This window comes from Galleria mellonella, unplaced genomic scaffold, assembly GCF_026898425.1.
Source record: "Galleria mellonella isolate WM207_F2 unplaced genomic scaffold, CSIRO_AGI_GalMel_v1 utg3070, whole genome shotgun sequence".
Classification (NCBI taxonomy): Eukaryota; Metazoa; Arthropoda; class Insecta; order Lepidoptera; family Pyralidae; genus Galleria; species Galleria mellonella.
The window spans coordinates 217,911-244,052 of NW_026442069.1; the positions used below are offsets into that span (position 1 = coordinate 217,911).

Consider the following 26,142-nt stretch of genomic DNA (forward strand, 5'->3'; position numbering starts at 1 on the left):
ATTGGGCATCATGATATCATCAAGTATAAACGATGACGGTTTTCAGGGGGAACCGCTTAGACGTCGACCTTATAGGATACAATAATAGTAAAAAACAAATCCTCATTACAAATAATGGTTTCTCACCCCAATGGTAAGTGTAAACCCTATTATATCAATTGACTTGAACAGCACGATGGTGTCATCTAATAACCATGGTAGCTTCTCATGATATGCCATCTCTGAAAGCTTAGGTGTTACGTCCCCGTACTTTGTAATTGTATTGTTGTAATATTATATATTTTATCTTTTAAAACGAAACACAGCCACGCAAATACAACTGTTTAACAGCAGAAACACGAATGGAGAAAAAATGAAATCTTTATTTTTATAAGATATTATGAAAATATTTTATAGATTTAAGCATTTTTCAATTGTTATTTTTTCACTATTTTGCTACTCATTCAGGATTCATTTCAGCCAAGGAGAAAGGTTAAGAAACGCTTAAAAATTATGAATTTTTTTAATACAAATTACTTAGCAGTATCAGATCATAAAGTGCAAAATATATAGTATGTAATTAAAACTAATTAATAAAATAAATCATTTACAGCTCTCATTTCCGAGTAATGAGGGAGATTATCATAGTGATTAAAAATAAAAAGAATATTTATTGTTATAGTATTTATTGTTCAAATTTATTGTACAAAATATTTAATACTAATTAAAGCAGCCTTAATAAATTAATACTACTTATACATAGGTACTTTGTTACTTATAAATTATATTAACCTATTGTTTTTTTTTATAACACCACGACCAAGTTCTAATCGCTAGATTTCACTACAAACATCACAGTGTACATATTAGAAGTACATTTTAGAGAAGAGATTTAGGGAAATAGACATTTCGGGAAATATATAACAAAGAGCATTTTGAAAAGGTTCAATCAAAATGGTTAATTTTTTACTGTTTTAAACATATATGTTTTCAGTATCTACATAATGTTATTTCAAAAGTAACAAATGGGATTATTTTGTAATATTATTTTATTACAAAAAATTAAGTATTCTTCGTAGATTATAATACTGACAATACATAAAAATAAAATAAAGATTTTAATGAAATAAGTAAATCTAAGAAAATAATATCTCTAAGTACTGTAACTATTTTTGATCCCTTCATTATAAAATATTCATACATTTTACTGACGATTAGGGTTGTAAGTTACCTCTATTTTATCAATTACATGTACAAAAAATTCTACATCTAGGTATATGATCCATTATATTTCAATTCCTCAAACTACATTCCTGAAAAGTACGTTCCCCGAATATCCATTTCCGTGAATATCATCGTCATCACTCGCTATCCATTATATCACTAGTTATTAAAAATAACAACATCAGGTAATTTCATATTTAACACTAAATCGATGTAGAGTTTGAGTTCATTTTTCGCTTTTTATGGTATAAAGAAATACGACTAAACAAGACGTAAGACGAAAAATGTCTAATACGGAAATAATGGCAGTAAAACAAGTTACTTTTGGTACGTCTTAATGTTAACTGCATTGTATTGTATTGTTACTGATAACCGCGTAGCGATGCCCTTGGTAATGCAGTTTGGTATTTAACAATAATAATCACAAATTAATCTTCAAGGAAAATCTTGTTCATGGGAACTTTGTCGAATATTTTATTTGTGACGTCCTGGAATACAGAGCTTAGGCTCTTCTCGTACGATTCCTTTAATTCATTGAAGACTAGCTCCGAGTTTTCGTTGAGGAAGCTGGAATTATAAACACATTTTATGTTTTTTTGTTATTACAGCACGACATGTGAGCACATCATTCTGATTGATCACAGAGTCGACATGGTCCATGTAAATATCATTGGTTGGATATACAGCCCAGTGCTGTAATATTGCTTCTATTTTGTAACATTTCATAACAACATCCCATTGTTTGTGTCTATGATAAGTTTACTACTGTAATGTTTTGGAGAAAACAATAAAATGTAACTGTCTACCTAACTATAATATTCCTTCCTTACCTATTCATTCCATACTATCCCATCGCATATCATTTCATTCAATAACAACCCATCCCATTCTTTTCCATTTTGTCCCATTCTATTATATTGTGTAAGAACTTACGCGTTCATTTGGTCTCCGAGCCGCTTGTCCCCATTGAACAAGTTGGAGAAGTGCAGCAGAACTCGTTGCGGTATAAACTTGACCCTGTAGTCTCGCATGTGCATGTATGTGACCCCGTCGCGGGTCACCGGCTCGCCTATTAAGTCGTGTTTTACTACCAAATTCACTGTAAAATAAAATATTTTCGATTAGGTAAAGTCACATATTACATATTTTTTCTGATTTATTTTATATTGCAGGAAATTTATAACTTACTGTGTAAATAATAAGAATTAACCAATTGTAAGATACTGCAGTCATTAGTGAAATTGTTATAGCATTGATAAAGTGAAACCACATTGATTAGGATCATTATAAGACAGTGCTTTGATGATGTCATTAAACATTTTTTCTAAAGAAACGTGCGTCTAAAAATGAGCATATATTTTGAACTCGACTACTGGGCTAGTAGTATGTTCAAAATATTTAACGCTCTTAGAAATAAACGTTTTGTTTCAAAACAATTATAAAGGCTTCTTTTAAAAATGAAAATATTTTTAATTGTTATTAACCGTTCCCTTGAAAACCAGAGACCATTTCGCCGTATTACTACTTACTACTAGCGCCATCTGTGATTAAGTAGTTAAAACTTTTATTAATCTTTGACAACTAGATGGCGTTTTTCACATAAACACTCACGCATAGTAATATTAGCAATCCCTTTCCCCTGGATAGGTAGCACCAGGATCCTGCCCTTCATCACGTAGTCCGCTATGAACTCCATCTTTGGTGTAAGTGAGTCGGTGCGGAGACGGTGATGTTTGAGATCGGCCCTGAAAACGAATTGAGAAATACATAAATAAAATATGTCCACTGCAGTAATCCATCGTATTAATATCCGAATATTCACTTTTTAGCCCAACGTTTTATTTCTTTATTTATTATGTACTATGTATATAGTATTTTTGTATCAACCGTTAACTATTCACTGTCAAACATAAGCCTTCCCCTTGGGGAGAAAGGGATTTTTAGTAATGGAGACTGAGAATCCCATTGCTAGCAATATACCCAACCAGCTCGAGCTCCTCGCGGTTCTCCCTGGAAACTATCATGGTTAATTCCTGATGAATTCATCATGATGGGCTAACTGGCTTGTTTTCATTCTCATCTATCACTCTTCACTGGTGCACCGCCAGCGTATCCCGTTAGCGCAGGCGGGGTTACCATATCATTTTCACCCATAAAAAAAGCCTTCCCCTTGGGGGGTTTTGCGAGTAGTTGCCACGCATGGCAAGCGGGTTAGCAACCGTTATTACACTTTGGAGATGTTTAAAGAAGGACGCTGTTGCCCATCTCTCGTCCTCCCTTAGTCGCCTCTTACGACACCCACAGGATATAAAGGAGTGGCGTATCATATGCCGGGACCACACGTCAAGTGTCACTGATCAGCCTAATATTTCTCTTCTGTAGACAATTTTCGTCTTCTGTAGAGATAACTCATGCCTAGAAGTGAGAAGTCATGGTGCTATGTCGGTTGCTTAGGTACCTCTGTCCCATTCGTGTTTCAACCGTGAAGCAGTTGTGATTGCGTGGCTGTGTTTCGGTTTGAAGGGTGGGATATGGCGTGAATTTACTAGGTACAGAGGAATAACACCTTAGTCCTCAGGAATGGCAACGCATGGGGGGTGTCATGGGCGAAACAGTATACTCTGTTATGTCCATGGTACTGCTCATGTCTATAGGAGACGGTTACCACTTTCCATTAGGTGGGCGGTCAGCTTGTTTGCCATTCTAAGTTGTATAAAAAAAGAACCAGTCGACTTACTTGTAGGTCGTTAGTATGGTGTCCGTGAGTCCATAAAGTTTGATATTTCTGTAGTTTTGCGTGATGACCACCGGCCCAGCGCCGGACTCGATGTTTATAGCGGAAACCTTGAGTGGCTCCATGGAAGGCACCGCCAGGGATGGGATACCTGGAAATCATCATGTACATGTTGATGATTGTTGACTTTTGACACTACGAGAGTCCTAGTTACGTAGTAAGGCAGACATTTATAGGTTTTGGTAGATACCTAATAAATAGTATAGGGGGAAAAGGGATTGTTAGTAATGGAGACTGAAAATCCCATTGCTAGCAATATACCCAACCAGATCGACGTCCTCGCAGTTCCCCCTGGAAACTATCATGGTTAATTCCCGATGAATTCATCATGATGGGCTAACTGGTCTGTTTTCATTCTCATCTATCACCCTTCACTGGTGCTCCGCCAGCGTATCCCGTTAGCGCAGGCGGGGTTACCATACCATTTTCACCCATCAAAAAAAAAATGTATATTTTGATATCACTTAATGATAATTAAAAAAAATGTTACTTTTTAAACATATTATTTTATATATAAATTTTATGCATTTTTTTTTATTATTTTTTACATGTATCTTTTTTTTCTTTTTTTTACTGTGCATTTATGTCTATTATTATTTGTGTGCTGTAAGTAAGTAATGCAAATAAATTATCTATCTATCTATCTATCTATAATTTATAACTGTGTTCCCCAAAAAACAAATCCAATTATTTCGATTTAAAAACTAAACTACTGAATTAATTTTGATAAATTGTCCATTAAAGAAAAAAAACTGTAAGTATATCCTTTCCGTTTACAACTGACGGAGTTATGAGGTAACAAACATAAAAAAAAACAATCGAATTGTGAACCTCGTTCTTTTAAGTCGGTTAAAAATAAACTGTCAGTTTTTCTCATATTGGGTTTGCTGGAAGAAATCTCTATTGGAGATAAGCTCGCCTTTGTGTACTAGTATGTTTGTTTCTCCATTTCAATAAACTTTTGTGTACAATAAAGAATAAAAAATAAAAAATTGTAGGCAAGTTTTGTTGAAATCGTCACAGATATACTTTGTATTAGCCGATTTATTATTTTTACAATTAGTGGACATCAGCAAACTGCTTATTGTCGAGGTAGGTGTCTGAGTGTCTAGTGTCTAGTGTCTGAGTGTCTGAGTGTCTAGTGTCTGAGTGTCCAGTGCCTGAGTGTCTAGTGTCTGAGTGTCCAGTGTCTGAGTGTCCAGTGTCTGAGTGTCCAGTGTCTGAGTGTCCAGTGTCTGAGTGTCCAGTGTCTGAGTGTCCAGTGTCTGAGTGTCCAGTGTCTGAGTGTCCAGTGTCTGAGTGTCCAGTGTCTGAGTGTCCAGTGTCTGAGTGTCCAGTGCCTGAGTGTCCAGTGTCTGAGTGTCCAGTGTCTGAGTGTCTAGTGTCTGAGTGTCTGATTGTCTAGTGTCTGAGTGTCTAGTGTCTGAGTGTCTAGTGTCTGAGTGTCTAGTGTCTGAGTGTCTAGTGTCTGAGTGTCTAGTGTCTGAGTGTCTAGTGTCTGAGTGTCTAGTGTCTGAGTGTCTAGTGTCTGAGTGTCTAGTGTCTGAGTGTCTAGTGTCTGAGTGTCTAGTGTCTGAGTGTCTAGTGTCTGAGTGTCTAGTGTCTGAGTGTCTAGTGTCTGAGTGTCTAGTGTCTGAGTGTCTGAGTGTCTGAGTGTCTAGTGTCTGAGTGTCTAGTGTCTGAGTGTCTAGTGTCTGAGTGTCTAGTGTCTGAGTGTCTAGTGTCTGAGTGTCTAGTGTCTGAGTGTCTAGTGTCTGAGTGTCTAGTGTCTAGTGTCTGAGTGTCTAGTGTCTGAGTGTCTAGTGTCTGAGTGTCTTGTGTCTGAGTGTCTAGTGTCTGAGTGTCTGAGTGTCTAGTGTCTAGTGTCTGAGTGTCTAGTGTCCGAGTGTCTAGTGTCTGAGTGTCTAGTGTCTGAGTGTCTAGTGTCAGTGTCTCTGAGTGTCTAGTGTCTGAGTGTCTAGTGTCTGAGTGTCTAGTGTCTGAGTGTCTAGTGTCTGAGTGTCTAGTGTCTGAGTGTCTAGTGTCTGAGTGTCTAGTGTCTGAGTGTCTAGTGTCTGAGTGTCTAGTGTCTGAGTGTCTAGTGTCAGTGTCAGTGTATCTAGTGTCTGAGTGTCTAGTGTCTGAGTGTCTAGTGTCTAGTGTATCTGAGTGTCTAGTGTCTGAGTGTCTAGTGTCTAGTGTCTGAGTGTCTAGTGTCTGAGTGTCTAGTGTCTGAGTGTCTAGTGTCAGTGTGTCTGAGTGTCTAGTGTCTGAGTGTCTAGTGTCTGAGTGTCTAGTGTCTGAGTGTCTAGTGTCAGTGTGTCTGAGTATCTAGTGTCTGAGTGTCTAGTGTCTGAGTGTTAGTGTCTGAGTATCTAGTGTCTGAGTGTCTAGTGTCTGAGTGTCTAGTGTCTGAGTGTCCAGTGTCAGAGTATCTGAGTGTCTAGTGTCTGAGTGTCTAATGTCTGAGTATCTGAGTGTTTTAGTGTCCAGTTGCTAAATATCTGATGTCTGAATGTTTAGTGTCTGAGTGTCTAGGTAGGTTGAGGTAGTTATTACTTTGTTTATATTTTCATTTAAACCTATTGAATCGAATACACTACATCGGATTCGGTAACCGTTTTGCCTCCTACCACCACCTATTAGGTCCATTTTTTCTTATCACGACATAAACTATCGTTTTTTTTACTTTTGAAATATCCCGCGATGGATCACGATCTCACCTAATGATGTTCTTCACCTTATCTCTCAAGTTAGGGCAAACAATATATATCGACAAGAGTTCGTTGAAATCCGTTGAGCGCTTTCAGAGATTTACGTGAATGTATAAATATTTATAGTATATTTAGATATCTATGAATTTTTGGAGCGAGCTGATAATATGATGCAGGTCACTCCAGATTGTATTAAAAACCCTGAAGCGTTGTACAAGTTGCCGATTCTATCTGACCATATGATTTTGAGAGAAAACGAGATCTGCCTGCTCCATAAATACGGAGACGCGATTGATTTTTAAAAAAAATTGGATAAAATCTTCCCTCTAATCATGTCAGCCGTTAACTGTCTATTACTACCCCATTACTAACAATCCCTTTCCCCCCCGGCATGTAAGTTAGTAATCGCAGTTAGGTTTTGGTGATGTTTTAAGACAGACGCTACTGCCCATCCCTCAGTCGCCTTTTACGACACCTACGAAAAAGTTAAGAGTGGCCCATTTTATCCCGCAACCAAACGGTGAATTCCTTTAATAGTTAGCCATATTCCTTGGATATTGATCTTTTAGGATCTTATAGGATATATTTGGTGACCCCGACGTGATCGATGGAAATGTTATGCAAGTGAAGAATAATACAATATCTCAATACTATTACAGGAAAAAATAATTTACCACGGAATACGAAGTAATTGCCTATATATGAACTAGTGAAAAGGTCAAGCTGTGCTGAGAATTATCGATGTGGAAGATTAAAAAAAAGAAAGTATTACCAATTTGAGTGTATTTTTTCGCGGGGGAAAGAATATCCAGTAATAAATGATCCAAAACAAACTTGCCACAAGTCCAGTAATACTGAAGACACTATGTTTCATGCTTGGTCACTAAGGAGTATCTTGAAGGACTATGATGGGATAACAGTGGATGATATATGATATATTAACTCAACCTCACCTTCCTTCATCTTCCTAAGGGCATCGGGAACAGCCGACTTGAGACAGTCGTTCAATTTCGTGTCCTTTTGTCGGCATCGCTGGAAGTTATCCGCTGAAACAGAAAAAAGGTATGTTATTAATTGACGAAGGACAGCAACAGAAGAAAAAATAACGATCAGGTATACATTGCGAAGGTAGAAGGGTGCAAGTACTCGGGGAGGTTGTTCCCGGCTATAGTTTAAATTATGCAACTTAGAATGGCAAACAAGCTGACGGCTCACCTATTGAAAAGTGGTAAACGTCGCCTATAGACATGAGCAGTACCATGCACATAACAGAGTATACTGTTTCGCCCATGATACCCCCCCATGCGTTGCTTCCTGAGGACTCAGGTGTTATTCCTCTGTACCCCGTAAATTCACTGTCATATCCTATCCTTCAAACCGAAACACAGCCATGCAAACACAACTGCTTCACGGTAGAAACACGAATGGCACAGAGGTACCAAAGCAATCGACTTTTGTACAAAGTCTCCCTCTGGTAAAGATACATATATATTGTCTGTATACAATATTACACTTAAAATAATGTTGACAAATTAATTAAAGTCTTATTGAGGTAAGAACATACCAACTACATATAATGTATTTATGTAAATATAGTTAGTAAAAACGTGTTCCGAGAGTAAAGCGATACTGATCAATGACTATGTAGTAATCGTATTTATAGGTCGCAAACGTGATTAGATTGGACAAGTAACGTAGATCATCACCAGAGGGCGACTGTTTAAACTTCATATAGTTTTTTTTTTCAATGGGTGATAATGGAATGGTAACCCCGCCTGCGCTAAGGGGAACCGCGGGGAGGTTGACCTGATAGGGTGTATTGCTAGCAATAGGTCAGTTAGACCCGATTACTAACAATCTCTTTCCCCCTTTCGCTTCATACATATTATGCATATGTATAGACGTGTAGGTCCCGGCACCGAATAGGCCATATCTTTCTTTCCCGTGGGTGTCGTAAGAGGCGACTAAGGGAGCTTATTGTGGATAGGCAGTAGCGTTCCTTTTAAAATATCACCAAAAGCCAAACTGCGGTTGCCAACCCGCCTGCCAAGATTGGCAACTACTGGTAAAATCCTGCTTATGGGTCCTATGTTTAGAATTGGACAGTTGACTGACGTACTACAATGCATGTGTACTGTTGTACTACCCGTCTTATGTGTTTTTGGGAGACTTTGTACAAGTCGATTGCTTGCTCTGTCCCATTCGTGTTTGTACCGTGAAGCAGTTTCGGGTATCTGTACCCTGTAAATTTACGCTATATCCCACCTTTCAAACCTTCCTCAGGGAATAACACCTGAGTCCTCAGGAATGGCAACGCATGGGGGGTATCATGGGCGAAACAGTATACTCTGTTATGTCCATGGTATTGCTCATATCTATAGGCGACGGTTGCCACTTTCCATCAGGTGGGCCGTCAGCTTGTTTGCCATTCTGAATTGTATAAAAAAAAGGCTGTTCTGTTTCGATTTGAAGGGTGGGACAGGGCAACAACAAAACATCTCTAAAACCTAACTGCGGTTGCCAATCCATCTCCCAAACATGGCAATTACTGGCAAAACCCCCCAAGGGGGAAGTTTAGTTCAGCAGTGGACAGTTAAAGGTTGATGTACAAAAGAGGGTTGACGTCAGGCAGGCGGCCGGTTGTAAAACTATAAGCCAAATCCTTTAGTAATATGGATAAAACCATATTACGCCGACCACAAATAATAATTGGGATAAGGGTAAGAAGATGATGCTTGGTTCCATTGAAATGTTATCAAAATTGGCTGAGCAGTTTAGTTTTTAAATCAGAATAACTGATTTTGTCACATTTGAAGGTTTATTTTGAGCACATTTATGTTTACCAACGTCGACATTGTACAAAAGTCGATTTTTTTGGCATCTCTATCCCATTCGTGTTTCTACCGTGAAGCAGTTGTGTTTGCATGGCTGTGTTTCGGTTTGAAGGGTGGGATATGACAGTGAATTTACAGGGTACAGAGGAATAACACCTGAGTCCTCAGGAATGGCAATGCAAGGGGAACGAAACAGTATACTCTGTTATGTCCATGGTACTGCTCATGTCTATAGGTGACGGTTACCACTTTCCATCAGATGGGCCGTCCGCCCGTTTGCCATTCTAAGTTGCATAAAAAAACATCTTAAATCATATATATATTTATTAAAATGGATTAATAAATATCCTAAAACGTGTAGTGGGTACGGCATTTCTGTAAAGCTCTGCTGAGTATCGTAATATATCGTATTACTATATCTATTTTAATCACCAAGGTCGTTGGAACTAGTCAATAAATAACTGCAATTTCTGCAAGCGACGTGATGTCACTTAGCATAGATGGCATATAGTCAGTTTCAAAACAACTATAGATTACACAAATGAACAGAAGTCATAATACCGAGCCGCTAGAACCGTTACAAGGTCGAGAGGCTGTTGGCTCCGAGTAGTAAGCCTGCGGAAACATAATCGCGGCTGACAACCGATATGTCCTAAGTAACACGGACAGCATTTTACAAGACGCACCAGAAAATATCTTAATTTTATATGTATTAATTGAGGACTAGTTGTCCGCCCTGGCTTTACACCGTTTCCCCTAATAAAGTAATTGAGATCAAATCTTCCCTTTATAGTACAATCATGTAATAAAATAAAATGTTTTTCAATTATTTCCCTACTGTCTTTTGTCTCATTCGCTTTCTTACTTGGAGATATTTTTAACCAAATTTATTCACTTTTACGTACGACTTTTGTAAACATTTTTTTTTTGCATACAAAATTTGTTCAATTATAAATATATTAAAAAATAATTTGTCAAATAAATGCAGCCGTTTTTAAGTGAATAAATTAAGTAATACAAACATTCTGCAATCAACTTTTATTTATATAAAGTTAAGAAAAAATACTTGTCGAGTTATCGTTAAAGTTTGTCAAGTTAAAGTTTGTATGAAAATATATCTATGGCGTCGTATGATCCCAGCATAAAATGGGCCACTCCTTCCTTTTCCCTCTGTGTCGCAAGAGACGTCTAAGGGAACTAAATGGTCAAGATATGGGCAGCTCTCCCTTCTCAATCCTTCTTAAAATATTACCAAAGTCTAATTACGATTGCCAATCCTCCTGCCAAGCATGACAACTTTTGGCAAACCGCTCCAGTAGAGGGAGGGGGAGAAGAGATTGTTAGTATTGAGGATCTAACAACTGTATAGCTAGTATAATACCCTATGAGCTCGACCTCCACGCGGTTCCCCTTGAAACCATTTTGATTAATTCTTTATTTAGCGTCACAATGGGCTAACTGACCTGTTTTCTGGTGCCTTCCCTTACTGGTGCCCCGCCTGTGTAAACCAATAGCACAGGCAGGGTTACCATACCATTTCCACCCATTGAAAAAAGTTGCAACTGCTAACTCTCCTACCAAGCATGGTAACTATAAGCAAAGCTCCCCAATAGAAGGTCTTCGCTCAGCAGTTGGCAATTAACAGCTGATACGACGACAATACCTGTGAATCTGCCGAAGCAGACAGTCAATTTACTACGAATTTGCTTGGGTACCTCTGTCCCATTCGTGTTTCAACTGTAAAACAGTTGTGTTTGCATGTCTGTGTTTCGGTTTGGATGGGTGGGATATGGCAGTGAATTTACAGGGTACAGAGGAATAACACCTGAGTCCTCAGGAATGGTAACGCATGGGGGGTATCATGGGCGAAATACGAGTAGTATACTCTGTTATGTCCATAATACTGCTCATGTCTATAGGCGACGGTTACCACTTTCCATCAGGTGGGCCGTCAGCTTGTTTGCCATTCTATGTTGTATAAAAAAAAACAAGAATTTAATATCGCCAAGAACTAATACCCATATTTAAGCGCAAACGCGCACAGTTGTAATCAACACACGCATTTTCCGGTTTACGTAACCGCCACGCAATGGTTACGGTATAGGATCGAATGAACATGTTACCCTAACACACCGCCTACGTAGCTTATACAGATACGTGTTTTTTTTTTAATGGGTGATAATGGTAACCCCGTCTGCGCTATTGGTATACGCTGGCGGAGCACCAGTGAAGAGTGATAGATGAGAATGAAAACAGGCCAGTTAGCCCATCATGATGAATTAATCAGGAATTAACCATGATAGTTTCCAGGGGGGACCGCGAGGAGGTCGACCTGGTTGGGTATATTGCTAGCAATGGGATACGCTGACGGGGCACCAGTGAGTGATGACAGATGAAGATGAAAGTAGGTCAGTTAGCCCATATTGACGAATTAAACTAGAATTAGTCACGATTGTTTCCAGGGCGAACCACGTGGAGGTCGACCTGACGGGGTATATTGCTAGTAATGTGGCTATTTGACCTCATTACTAACAATCCCATTCCCCCCATACAGATACGTGTATCAGAATAATTGCAGTTACTACAATGTTAAAATTCGTTACATCACCGTTACGAGGTGGTCAGTATGCATTGTCTAAATCTATGTTAACTCCCAATAAATTAAAAGTAGTTTAGTTTTCTTACAGTTGTAAGAAAGTATAACTAAAAACTAAAAAAACAAATAATAAAAATTACATTTGCTCCTTATTCGATAGGAAAGGTAAGAAAATATAGGAAAGAAAGTTTAAACATGAAAAATTTAATTTATAATCTACTCTGTTTATCCTATGATTTATTAAAATTATTTCAAAACATACCAAAATTTTATGAAATACACTTGTATGTATTAAAATAGTGTTCCATAAAAAATAAATCGTACTACAATTGTGGAAAGACGAGATAAATTTGTATAGTATTTATATACCTTACTATGGTATGCAGGTTGTAGTGGATGTAAAGTCCAAAGGCACTTGGTATTATTGAATATTTATTATTTTAAAACTATATATAAAGAGACGACGTGTTATACGTGCTGAGTGGCGGGAGCGAGAGGGCTCGAAGGAACGAGTCAGAATGAATGATTACTAAACAAAATTGATTTAATAACTAAAAAATTGAACCGATTTTGTTAAAATTTGTAAGTATATCCTTTCAGATAAAAAAAAAAAACAGGTCTTAAATTAGCCCATCGTGATGGATTCAACAAGAATTAACCACGACTGTTTCTAGGGAGAACCGCGTAGAGGTCGACCTGATAGGATATATTGCTTGCAATGGAGCCACTTAGGCTGTTTACTAACAATCCCTTTCAAGTTTACCTGGTACCTCTGTCCCATTCGTGTTTCTACCGTGAAGCAGTTGTGTTTGCATGGCTGTGTTTCGGTTTGAAGGGTGGGATATGGCGTGAATTTACAGAGTACAGAGGAATAACACCTGAGTCCTCAGGAATGGCAACGCATGGGGGATATCATGGGCTAAACAGTATACTCTGTTATGTCCATAGTGCTCATGTCTATAGGCGACGGTTACTACTTTCCATCAGGTGAGCCGTCAGCTTGTTTGCCATTCTAAGTTGCATTAAAAAAAGTTTACGTTTTGTAATGGAAACGATAATATAAAAAAAAAAATACGGACGAATTGAGAAAATACTTCCATTTTAAAGGTAGCTTCCTAAAAGATTGCATTGTACCCTGACATTGCGTTTAATTCTTATGTCTTTATGAGTTAAATGTCATTACGGAAGTCTCGGAAGGGCGTTACCGAACAACGAACCCGGCTGCAAAAGCCATCTGCCTAGTTACAATACTGAGCACATTATAAAATATTACCATATTACGTCTGCGGTTCCTCATAAAATAACTATTTCCCGCGGTTTCACTCGCGCGAACCAGTATATAAAGTGCGTAATTACTAAATCATTACAATTAAAAAAAGATACAAGGAGCCAAAGACTATTTGTTGTACAAGTCACAAGTCCAGTCCTTCATGGAGTATTGCTCTCACCTATGGGTCGGAGCTCCTGGATACCTTTGTAGGAATGATAGTTGGGTTCATCTTGTAAATTAATTTAATCAATAATTAAAAAAAAAAAAAAAAACAATAATTATTTTACTACAAAACAAATAAATTTTTAAATTGTCCAAGTTGACAAAACACTCGAGTCACTGGCGCGTGCGCGGGATTCGCGCGCAGCCAACAATCACAAAGCGCCTGCGCGACCTGCGCGCGCATCTTGTGTGAGTCCCGTTACCAAGCGTCATGATATAAATATATATACATATAACAAAATATTTGTTTGTCTACTTGTTTTTAAAACTCAATTATATTATAAAAGTTGTTATATATTATAAAAATTGGTGAGTATTATCTCACCATACCTTAGTCCTCTCGACTCGGTACAAAGACGGGCTATGAGAATTGTCTACGATCCCAAGCTCACAGGCGCTGTCGAGTTCTTTACCCTAAGATGAGACTTTGCTTCCCTTGTATGCTCTACAGCTTGTAAAACGGATTGTGTTCTGAGGAGTTTTTCAAAATGATGCCCATAGCCATCTTTTATCGGGGGGAAAGGGATTGTTAGTAATGGAGACTGAGAATCTCTCGAACAATACACCCAACCAGGTCGACCTCCTCGCGGTTCTCCCTGGAAACTATCACGGTTAATTCCTGATGAATTCACCATGATGGGCCAACTGGCCTGTTTTCATTCTCATCTATCACTCTTCACTGGTGCTCCGCCAGCGTATCCTGTTAGCACAGGCGGGGTTACCACACCATTTTCACCCATCAAAAAAAAGGCCACCTTTTATCGTCACATCGTTCACCATTCTCGCGTCCTAGAATCTAAATAGTGGCTTTCAGAGAAGTTTTCACTTGTGAATGCTCAGGCTGTAAAATGGGCTCTCTGCCGAAATTACAGAATGGGGTTCTACAAAAAGGGTGTATTAAGGTATCTTCTGGCTCGCCTACGGAACCCTAAAGCTTGGTACGCATCGTCACGTGTTTGTGTAACATGGCGTCGTACGACCTTCACCGGTCATCGTCACAGTTAGGGTTGCCACCTAAGTCGAGTGTAAAAATTATTAAAATAAGAAACTTGAAAACCGGTTGTTAAAATTCGGTTTGTTATATTTTCAACCAATTTAGAAAAAAGGAGGTTCTCATTTAGTTTTTTTTAATGTTACCTCATAACTTGGTCAGTTATAAATCGATTTTGGAAATCCTTTTTCATCTAAAAACATATACTTACAGAGTGGGTAGACAACACACACACAAAGTTTATCAAAATAGGTTTAGTAATCAGAGGGAGACTTTGTACAAAAGTCGATTGCTTGGACACCTCTGTCCCATTCGTGTTTCAACCGTGAAGCAGTTGTATTTGCATGGCTGTGTTTCGGTTTGAAGGGTGGGATATAGCGTGAATTTACAGGGTACAGAGGAATAACATCTGAGTCCTCAGGAATGGCAACGCATGGGGGGTATCATGGGCGAAACAGTATACTCTATTACGTCCATGGTAGTACTCATGTCTATAGGCGACGGTTACCACTTTCCATCAGCTTGTTTGCCATTCTAAGTTATATAAAAAAACGATACCCACGGGAAAGGAAGGGTTGGTCCATTCGACACCGGGGCAAACACAACGAGTGCATTCACGCTTAATTCACACATATTAATAATCGAGTGACAACCCTATTCAGTTGAATGTCCCCCCGGCAAGTTTGAGCAACACCAGGGCGCATAACGTGTGCAGTATTGCAATACATTTGCGAAAAAATATATGTGGAAAAATTTCTCGACTCGCAATAGGCACATGATGTTTTCAACCTTCGTCGTATGTTCTGGAACAAAAGTCGCCGGACATCTTTCACCATGCTGACCTTTTGTGCGTTGATAGCATTCATTATGTAAACGAGAATAAAGGCGGAGTTAGACTAAGCATAGCGAATACTCGTTCTCGCATGGTTCTTTCAATTAAAAAAAAACATACTAGTGGCGTAAGATTATACTGCGTCACCACTTCTTTTGACTTTCTGGATGTTGAAAAAAAAAACACCGACTTCAGTTGTGCCAAAATAATTATTTTTTATTGAAAAAACAATCCACTGAACTTATTTAAATTTTTGAATCTGAAAGTATAAAAAAAGATATCGATCTTATATCGATAGGTTTTTAATTAACGAAATTCTGAGGTAATAAACATTAAAACGACAATCGAATTGAGAACGTTCACCTTTTTTGAAGTCGGTTCAAAAAGTAAACCACACAGAGAGTAACATAATATATAGAATAATCACAATCAGTTAATATTTGTATTGATCCTTAGATCGATTTATTTTAAGAATATCGATCTAAAAATCAAAGATCTCAATTTTTAGATCGATATTTCAGTTCAATATCAATTCGTTTGTATATATTTGTTCCCTCATATCTCCGTCAGTTCTAAAACGACTTGTAAAATTTTGTATTGTATTATATATTACAGGATATACAAATCGATCCCATGGGGGTTTTATCAAAATTGGTTCAGAAGGTTAGTTTTAAAATAAAAATAACTGGTTTCGCTACAATCGAAATTGGTTTTCTTTAATTATTGCATCGATCTTTGGATCGCTCTAATATATAAATATCGATCTTAAAATTGAAGATCTTGATAGTCGATTTTTGATCCAAAATATTAAAATATTTCAATGCACTTTTGAACGGTATTTTATTTAAGTCTCCTACGATCTAGAAGATTATGAAATTTTATCTTCTGAAACACAGTGACTGTGTTTCGGTTTGAACGGAGGGATATGGCGTGAATTTACTGGGTACGGAGAAATAACACCTGAGCCCTCAGGAATGGCAACGCATGGGGGGTATCATGGGCGAAACAGTATACTCTGTTATGTCCATGGCACTGCTCATGTCTACAGGCGACGGTTACCACTTTCCATCAGGTGGGCCGTCAGCTTGATTGTCATTCTAAGTTGTATAAAAAAATGATAGATAGATAGATACTCTTTATTGTTTCCTCCATAAGATTACAATAGTAAACTTATTATAGATATAAACAATTACAAGAAATAATCACAATGAGAGAACAATGGGCGACTTTATCGCTAAAAGCGATCTCTTGCAGGCAACCATTGGATGGAGAGGAGTAATAATAATAATATTATGTATTATTATTTTCGTACTTGTCCAAGGATTCATCTATTTATTTCATATCTGCGGTAAAGTGTAACATGCTTGCGCAATTTTACGCTTTCACTCTCCATCGACGTAAGCGTACGTAAGCATTGGCATTTGAGTTTTTTTTTCTTTTTATTAAAGACGTTTTTTAGCGCACACTTTTTGCACTATGGTACTAGTGCGAACAATATTCGCTTGTTGTAGATAATTTTACTGAATTAGATGTTATTTTGCGGACTTCCACTATAAATATCACTGGTTGTTTGATAAGAATTATTTTTTGCAAAATGTGCGTGGACGAAATGGCTGTCGGAGATTGATGACTAGTATGGATGGTTGTAGAACTTCTGCTAATAATAATAGTGGTCAATCTTCGAGTGTTGGCAGTCGCACGCATACTAACGGAAGCGGAATTAAACAAAATAATTTTGATTAACTAACCAACGTTTTTTATGAATTAACATTTTTTTATTCACGACATTTGACAAAGATATTTTTTTACACAATTTAGAATGGCAAACAACCTGACGGTCCACGTGATGGAAAGTGGTAACCGTCGCCTATAGACATGAGCAGTACCATGGACATAACAGAGTATACTGTTTCGCCCATGATACCCCCCATGCGTTGCCATTCCTAAGGACTCAGATGTTATTCCTCTGTACCCAGTAAATTCACGCCATATCCCACCCTTCAAACCGAAACACAGCCATGCAACAACTGCTTCACGGTTGAAACACGAATGGGACAAAGGTACCCAAGCAATCGACTTTTGTACAAAGTCTCCCTCTGGTGAAATATTAAAAAAATATTATTTCAGTTCCGCGGACACATAAATGCAGTACAAGTTAGAATTTTATTTTTGAAGTAAGTCGAAAACCAACGCTCCATTATCATAAAATGGAATCAATTTGAGCATCTTTCAAATCTGATTTTTAGTCGTTCGTTTTCGTTAGCAGCTCGTGTTGCAAAATCGTGCTCAACTTAAACTGTATTGCTATGACAGAAAGACAAACATGACGAAATAAGGGCTCCAGTTTAAAATAACAACAATTATGAATGGTAAACAATGTTTAAGCCGATTAGGTTGTTGCACTTTCAAGGCTTTGTACCGGTAGAGAAATAAGGCAATTATAATAATAAAGAATTTATTATTATATTAATTAACACATAGCATTATGAAAAGTAAATAAATAAATATTTATTTATTTAAACTTGAATGCGCAGTGAAACTTTATACATATGAAGTACATACAGAGTAAGTAAATATTAGTATAAAGGTCGTGTGATCCTTAGCATAGCTTGTGGTGGCGTAAAATAGGCCATCCCTTCCTTTCCCGTGGGTGTCGTAAGGGGCGACTAAGGGAAATCGAAGTTTGAGCTCGAGTTCCCTCTACACTATTTATGTATATATTAATAGTTGTAGCACTTCAGCTGCCCGCTAACAACATGCTTTCTAACTGCATCGGGTTGACTGGAAGAGATCTCTGTCAGAGATAAGTCCACCCTTGCTCACAATATTTATAAATGCATTAACAATGTAATTTACAAGTGCAATAAAGAATATATATACGTATTATTGTCGTACGGCGACAATATAGTCGGACATGGGGAGAAAGGGATTGTTAGCAATGGAGTTTGACAGCCCCATTGCTAGCAATATGGCCTATTAAGTCGACCTCCACGTGGTTCCCCCCGGAAACCATCGTGAACATTTCTTGTTGAATTCGTCACGATGGGCTAACTGACTTGCTTCATCCTCACCTATCATCCTTCACTGGTGCCTCGCCGGTGTATACCGATAGCGCGGGTGGGGTATACTATTCCATTATCACCCATTAAAAAAATATATAGTTGGACATCGCTTGACTACAGTTTGGGAGTTCCAAGATCAAGTGCTAAATTTAAGCAATAAATTTTTCAAATTAATTTTTTTTTATACAACTTAGAATGGCAAACAAGCTGACGGCCCACCTGATGGAAAGTGGTAACCGTCGCCTATAGACATGAGCAGTACCATGGACATAACAGAGTATACTGTTTCGCCCATGATACTCCCATGCGTTGCCATTCCCTGAGGACTCAGGTGTTATTCCTCCGTATCCAGTAAATTCACGTCATATCCCACCCTTCAAACCGAAACACAGCCATGCAAACACAACTGCTTCACGGTTGAAACACGAGTGGGACAGAGGTGACCAAGCAATCGACTTTTGTACAAAGTCTCCCTCTGGTGAATTTCAAATGGATCACTTGAGAATGTTATCTGAGTGTAGGCCGTAAGCTCGTTTGCCATTCATTAATTTACGTTTGTTTTTTTGTTGCATAAAAAAAGTTACTCGGCAATTTAAATTGACAACGCGTCCGCAAGATTCGAACAACGTTTTCGGTGAATAACCACCGGGCGAGGTCTATTAATTTATCGATTTTATGTTTAAACCACAACAATAAACATACCGCATACCACGTTCGTCGGGGCCGATGGATCCAGTCAAGGTTGATCGTGGCCAGAATGGCGACAAGTGGTCAAACAATGTGACGATTTACATGCGGCCATCGCGCCGCTGCACCGCCCTTGGCGCGTAACGTTTATGACCAGTTTTAACTGAACTTAATGAGCAAACAAACAAACGAATAATCGACCCAAACACAACACAGACTATATCCAAGAAACATCGTCTTCCTGTCCTTATCTCAATTATTGCAATCGGCGTATTTTTTTTTTGATGGTTGAAAATGGTATGGTAACCCCGCCTGCGCTAACGGGATACGCTGGTGGAGCACCAGCACCGCCCATGCGTTGTCATTCCTGAGGACTCGGGTGTTATTCCTCCTAGTAAATTCACGCCATATCCCACCCTTCGATTGCTCGGGTACCTCTGTCCCATTCGTGTTTTAACCGTGAAGCAGTTGTGTTTGCATGGCTGCGTTTCGGTTTGAAGGGTGGGATATGGCAGTGAATTTACCATACAGGGTACAGAAAAATAACATCTGTGTCCTCAGGAATGGCAACGCATGGGGCATGATGGAAAGTGGTAACCGTCGCCTAGACATGAGCAGTACAAAAATACATAACAGAGTAGGAACTCGAATGGGACAGAGGTGCCTAAGCAAACGACTTTTGTACAAAGTCTCCCTCTGGTTTTTGGGATCCTAGTTTTTTACCTGGTATTTCTTAAGCGTGGATATCGAATTTAAAACGAATGAAACAAACCACTTGTAGATGACGTATCGATGTAAAACATATACCAACATACGCTCAAAGGTTGATAGAAACAAATCCCTTTTATGGGATAAATCCGCCATAGTATTAATTCTTTCTTAACAACTCTTTATTCTATAATTTAAGACTTTACTGTACAAATAAAGTGTTACAAACAAACAATCACCAGGTTTTAAGTTAAACTTTCAGGAATATGACTGTGGGAACTGCATCCAATTCGGTACAGTAGTGTCTGCGCTATCGAAACGAACATACATACAGTCAGACAAAATTCTATTGGTTCTATTTCTTTTTTAATGGGTGAAAATGGAATGGTAATCCCGCCCGCGCTATTAGTATACACCGGCGGGGCACCAGTGTAAGATGATAGGTGAGAATGAATGCAGGTCAGTTAGCCCACCATGATGAATTCGACAAGATTGGTTTCCAGGAGGAACCGCGTGGAGGTTCAACCTGAGAGCATATATTGCTAGTAATGGGGCTATTAGACCCCATTACTAGCAATCCCTTCCCCCCTATTGGTTCTATTAATAACCCTCATTTTATTTTTTATTAGACATCTCCCATGCACAGACGTTTTCTTGTTTTAATTTTATTATATTAATAAAGGCATTGGTTGAAGCAATTCATTAGCCCTATTTAAATATTATTATGTCTTACATTATGTACATAGATAGAGCATCGAGCCTCAAAAACGAGTCAACTTTTTGTCAGCTAATTGTTAAACTGACTCGTTTTTTTATCAGTGTTCTATATACTTAGGCATACAATGTATCTTGACGTATCTATATTTAATTATTTAATAAATAAAATGAGTTTTTACTCATTAAAAAAGATGCAAAAATTATAAGACAAAATAAATATACAAGTTATAAAGGAATCACACATAACTATTTATCACCCGAAATTGTATGAACAAATTGACTAGTTTTTCTCAAAGCATTTGTATGGAGACACTCTATCTATATAATTTAAGGGGTAAACATAATAATCAATCGAGTAGTCGACTCAGCGAAGCAATATTACAGCAATCAAATTAACTTACGCAAATCATTCGCCGCGGTCGCAACACAACACGTGTATGTCAAAATTAAAAATATACAATTCAAAAACATCTTGCGCACAGGTTTGAAATTAAAAAGTTAATATTGGCTAAAGAGTTCACAGCGCCTCGGCGGGAGGTCAGTACGCGGTCGTGGTTCGTGTGAAACTGAACCGCGCGAAATCTCTCCTCTGTTATTTATGTGTGGGATTGCGTTGGACCGGCTGTTGTAGCTTCAGACGAGCTGGTATTAGGGGTGGGTAATAATATAGTAATGCGATGGAAAGAAGTATCTTAAATCTAATAAGAATACAGAAAACAAGAACAGATATTAGGTAGAAAACCAAAATAACAAATGCTCTTTAGTATAGTATGAAACAGAAGTGAAGAAATGGGCAGGTTGTGACCGTTATATGTAGCGAGCTACAAAGATAAAAGGTCCACCTTCTCAAGGTTTGTCCATACAACAAAATGTCGAAGTCCAGCAGGAAAGAGAAGTGTTGGAAGGCAAAGACAGAGATGGGCTGATGACATAATAAAGACAGCAGGAAAAAACTGGACAAATATTGCTACAGATAAGGAGAAGTGGAAAAAGATGCAGGAGGCTTTTACCCTTGGGGACCACTGAAGTGGAGAAAAAGCTATTATAATAAAAATATAATAATAATAAACAAATAATAATAAACAAATAATAATCAACAAATAATAATAAACAAATAATAATAAACAAATAATAATAAACAAAACAATAGTGACAAAATTAGTGTAGGGTCAACTTGGAAAAAAACACTAATGTATTTAAAATTACTAAATGGACAGAAATGGGACTTATTATTATTATTTACCAGAGGAAGACTTTGTACAAAAGTCGCTTGGTTGGGCACTTCTGTCCGATTCGTGTTTCTACCGTGAAGCAGTTGTGTTTGCATGGCTGTGTTTCGGTATGAAGGGTGGGATATGGCGTGAATTTACAGGGTACAGAGGAATAACACCTGAGTCCTCAGGAATGGCAACGCATGGGGAGGTATCATGGGCGAAACACTACACTCTGTTATGTCCATGGTACTGCTCATGTTTATAGGCGACGGTTACTGCCTTCCATCAAGTGAACCGTCAGCTTGTTTGCCATTCTAAGTTGCATAAAAATTAAGAAAAAAATCTCTGCTATCCATGGTGCATATTTAAAAGCAACAATTACCACTTTCCATAAATAGGCCATCACTTTATTTGCCATTTCCTGTCACATAACAAATATTGTTGGGTATAAAACTAATTCTACTGAGGTTACGTTTATTAGTGTGACCTAAGCTTTACCAATAAATCCTTTAATAAAACCTTTAAGTGTACTGATGCACAAATTCAAACGATAAATTGCGTAAACGTGATAACTAGAGGGAATATTTTGGTTTAGCCTCGCTATGAATGGTCTATAAAAACGAATCGCTGAGGATACTTTGTAAGAATACATTAAACATACATTTATTTTATTTATTTATAAGAGATACACCAATATCATGTTCACAATAATTAAACACATTAAGTACAATGCTATAAATCAGCTTGAGGATAGACGACCATGTTAGTTAGAGGCGTGTACAGCTCTCAACAGTGTAAGTGTTAATTTATACTAAGGTAACAATCATACAATTAGTGAAGACTTAATTATTATATATACTATTATCTATACATATAATAAAACTGTAGAAGTCGAAAAAAAATACAGAATCTACCAGAGGGAGACTTACAAAAGTCGATTGCTTGAGTACCTCTGTCCCATTCGTGTTTCAACCGTGAAGCAGTTGTGTTTGTATGGCTGTGTTTCGGTTTGAAGGATGGGATATGGCGTGAATTTACAGGGTACAGAGGAATAACACCTGAGTCCTCAGGAATGGCAACGCATGGGTGGTATCATGGGCGAAACAGTACACTCTGTTATGTCCATGGCACTGCTCATGTCTAAAAGCGACGGTTACCACTTTCCATCAGGTGGGCTGTTAGCTTGTTTGCTTTTTTTTAATATATATAAAAAAAAATATAGACAAAAACATATTACGCCGACCCCAAATGTTTGAAAAAAGGGTAAGAAGATGATGATGTCGTAGAGGACATATTAAAAAATGAATAGGAGAGAGGAACATTTACAGAGGACTTCTGAGCAAACAAATACAGAGAATACAGCATGGGATTCTTCAAAAGAGGGGTAAAAAGGATTCTTCAGGGTCGGCAACGCGCGCGTAATACCTCTGCTAGGGGGGAAAGGGATTGTTAGTAATGGAGTTTGACAGCCCCATTGCTAGCAATAGGCCTTATTAGGTCGTCCTCCACGTGGATCCCCCTGGAAACCATTGTGAACAACTCTTGTTGAATTCGTCACGATGGGCTAACTGACCTGCTTCATCCTCACCTATCATCCTTCACTGGTGCCCCGCCGGTGTATACCGATAGCGCGGGTGGGGTTACCATTACATCTTTACCTATTAAAAAAAAATACCTCTGGTATTGCAGGCGTTCATAGGCTACGGTAACCGCTTACCATAGGTGAGCCGTATGCTTGTTAGCCACCACAGTGGTATAAAAAAATTAATTTGTATTACCTTATTGGAAATGTTACGATGACGTTAAAGTGCAAACGAGTAAAGAGCAGAGAATAATTGTATTGTCCGAAATCAGGTTTTGTATTTACGTACAAGGAAATGTTTTTCAACATTATTTATAAAGATGCATCATATTTCATCCTTATTTTCTGTATATGTAATACTTTATATGCCATTTTAATTTCTGAGCCAATATTTATTATTGTCTCTTTCGATAGGCTTTCCTTTGTTTTGGTCTCATATTAACTGGATCACGAATGCGGTCGCCGTTTTTTAGGAAGGAAATCTTAAAATTTCTCTCTCTCTTCGTCCACTTCATTACTGAAGGTCGTGTCCTTGAAAAGTGTCTGTTGCTTCTCTTATGATGTTACATTTTGCGCGTTCTTCAGCCTCTCGCAGGGCAGCTGCAATTGATAGTCTCGTAACGGCGGTTACTTGGTCCGACCATCGACTAGGTGATCGTCCGCGTGGTATTTTTTTCCTCTATCTTGCCTACAACCGTTGTGCAGATTGTCGGACTGTTAAATTTATCAACCAACTTCAAAAAGAAAAGAGGTTCTTATTTCGGACGTATTTTTTTTTGTTTGTAAACTCTTATCGATTTTGCAAATTACTTTTTGATCTTTCAGGTTTGTTTCATAGAAATTTTATAAAAATCGATTTAGTAGTTTAGTTTTCAAATAAAAATAACTGGTCACAATTGAAATCGGATTTTTTTGTAAAATACAATTTTAAATTATTTATGAAACGAAGTGTTAAATTTATTTTCGTACGTTACGTGATATTGTCGTATAAAGACTAGTATCTGAATGGTTCCACACAAAGTCAAAATTTAGTTTTTTATTTATAAAAATGTAATTATTTTAAAGCATATTTATTCATAGGTAATATACATTAAATAACAATAACATCTCCTTGGTCTACGTTTTCAAATCTATAAACACGATTCCTGTATTCTTTATAACCCTTCTGGTATCTCAACGCTAAAGAATTGGAAGGAGTGTTTGGATTAAAAATAGAATTACCATCACAACTCAACTTTACAACACCAAAATAGAAGAGATCGTCTTCTTTTTTCTTCTCTTTCTTTCTCTCTTTTATTATTAGATGATCTTTGATCGGTAGAAATAGTACTGTGTCTCGTGTAACATCTCCCACTTTCACTTTCGCTTGTATTGCGCCGTTTATTTTATTATCAACTTTATTCTTCACATCCATTGGTAGATGGCATTCGACGCATCTTATATTGTTTTGGTGGTCAGTGCTTATTGGTATAGGGAATAAACGATCATTTAAATAGAATCTGTATGTGCATTTGTGATCGGTTAGACTAGTAACGCTTACTTTACTTTCAATTCTAGATTTAGCTGAATGACACTCAAAATAGTTTTTATCTCTGAATTCTTTTAATTTCTTTATACTTGCTTCGTCGTTTACGTCCAAATATCCAAGTACTTCCGAGTTTGTATCGATGTTGAATATGTCTGAAACATCACTTGCTTCATCCTCTGTAATCACTGATCTAATAATTTCAGGTATTTCTTTAATCGTATCCAGTGATGTTCTTTTCATGGCGGTTTCAATTTCACCAACTGATTCAGACGATGGTTTGAAATTGTCATTTCTGTAACATTGTTTTAGTGATTTTGATCTTTTAATTCGATGATTTGATCTTTCATCGAATGATGGATTATTTAATTTTGGTTTCGATGTGTTTGGTTTAGGATGCGGATTGAATCTTGAGACAGAAGCATGTTCTAAATTATTATTAACGTTATGAGAATTAAAATCGAGTTTGTGTTCAGCATTGGCATCGCCACATCTCTTACAAATATCAAACGAGTCCCTTTCGCTTGACTTTTGATGAATACGCACATCAGATTTTGTTGTTTTCTTCGGTCTAATCACTGTGGACTTACTTTTATCATTTATGATACCGGTGGAACAACTTTTACCATTTTTGGAATGGTACGAATGAATTTTCTTAGAGATTACCAACTTTTTTGGTGTAACTCTTTTACCAAATGGTCTCTCTTTATTATCGAGTTGATCTATATTGGATCGTCTAGAAAATATATCGTAAATAGGCTTGTGAACAGATATATTATGTTTAGACATTTTGTTGTTATAAGTAAACGTTGCCATGGTAACAATGCGTGTACTCATACTTTGTTCCTTTATGCCTGTTTTGTGTATAAAAATAAAAAAAAATAATAAATTAACGATACTGTTATAGTTAAGCTATAAAATATTTATTTATTGAAGAATGATTACAAAAGAATTTATTTTATTAATATATGTAGGACAGATAATTCCGAATAGTAGTAAACAGCGCCATCTAGTGTTAAGTAGTCGAATATAAAAACGAGATACACGCCATTAAGTATAGATGTCATTATTAAAATTTATAACGATATTTTTTTACAAGTTTATCTATTTATTACTAGCGATCTACTCTGCTTGGCGCAGACTTTGTACAAAAGTCGATTGCTTGGGTACCTCTGTCCCATTCGTGTTTCAACCGTGAAGCAGTTGTGTTTG

The 26,142-nt window shown here is 37.5% G+C and overlaps 2 protein-coding genes across 2 annotated transcripts; both read right to left on the reverse strand.

The window, feature by feature from the left end:
• Positions 1-648: 648 nt before the first annotated feature.
• LOC113519369 (protein takeout-like) lies at positions 649-21,187 on the reverse strand. Its single transcript, XM_026904430.3, has 6 exons — positions 21,011-21,187; positions 7,644-7,736; positions 3,941-4,088; positions 2,815-2,948; positions 2,137-2,302; positions 649-1,770 (listed from the first exon to the last, which is right to left on the reverse strand). The coding sequence occupies exons 1-6, from the start codon at positions 21,078-21,080 to the stop codon at positions 1,632-1,634; spliced, it is 750 nt and encodes a 249-aa protein (XP_026760231.2). The 5' UTR covers positions 21,081-21,187; the 3' UTR covers positions 649-1,631.
• Positions 21,188-24,332: 3,145 nt separating this feature from the next.
• LOC113519370 (uncharacterized) lies at positions 24,333-25,719 on the reverse strand. The gene has a single exon (XM_031908618.2). It carries the CDS (start codon positions 25,717-25,719, stop codon positions 24,496-24,498), a length of 1,224 nt encoding a protein of 407 aa, XP_031764478.2. The 3' UTR covers positions 24,333-24,495.
• Between the last annotated feature and the right edge of the window lie 423 nt (positions 25,720-26,142).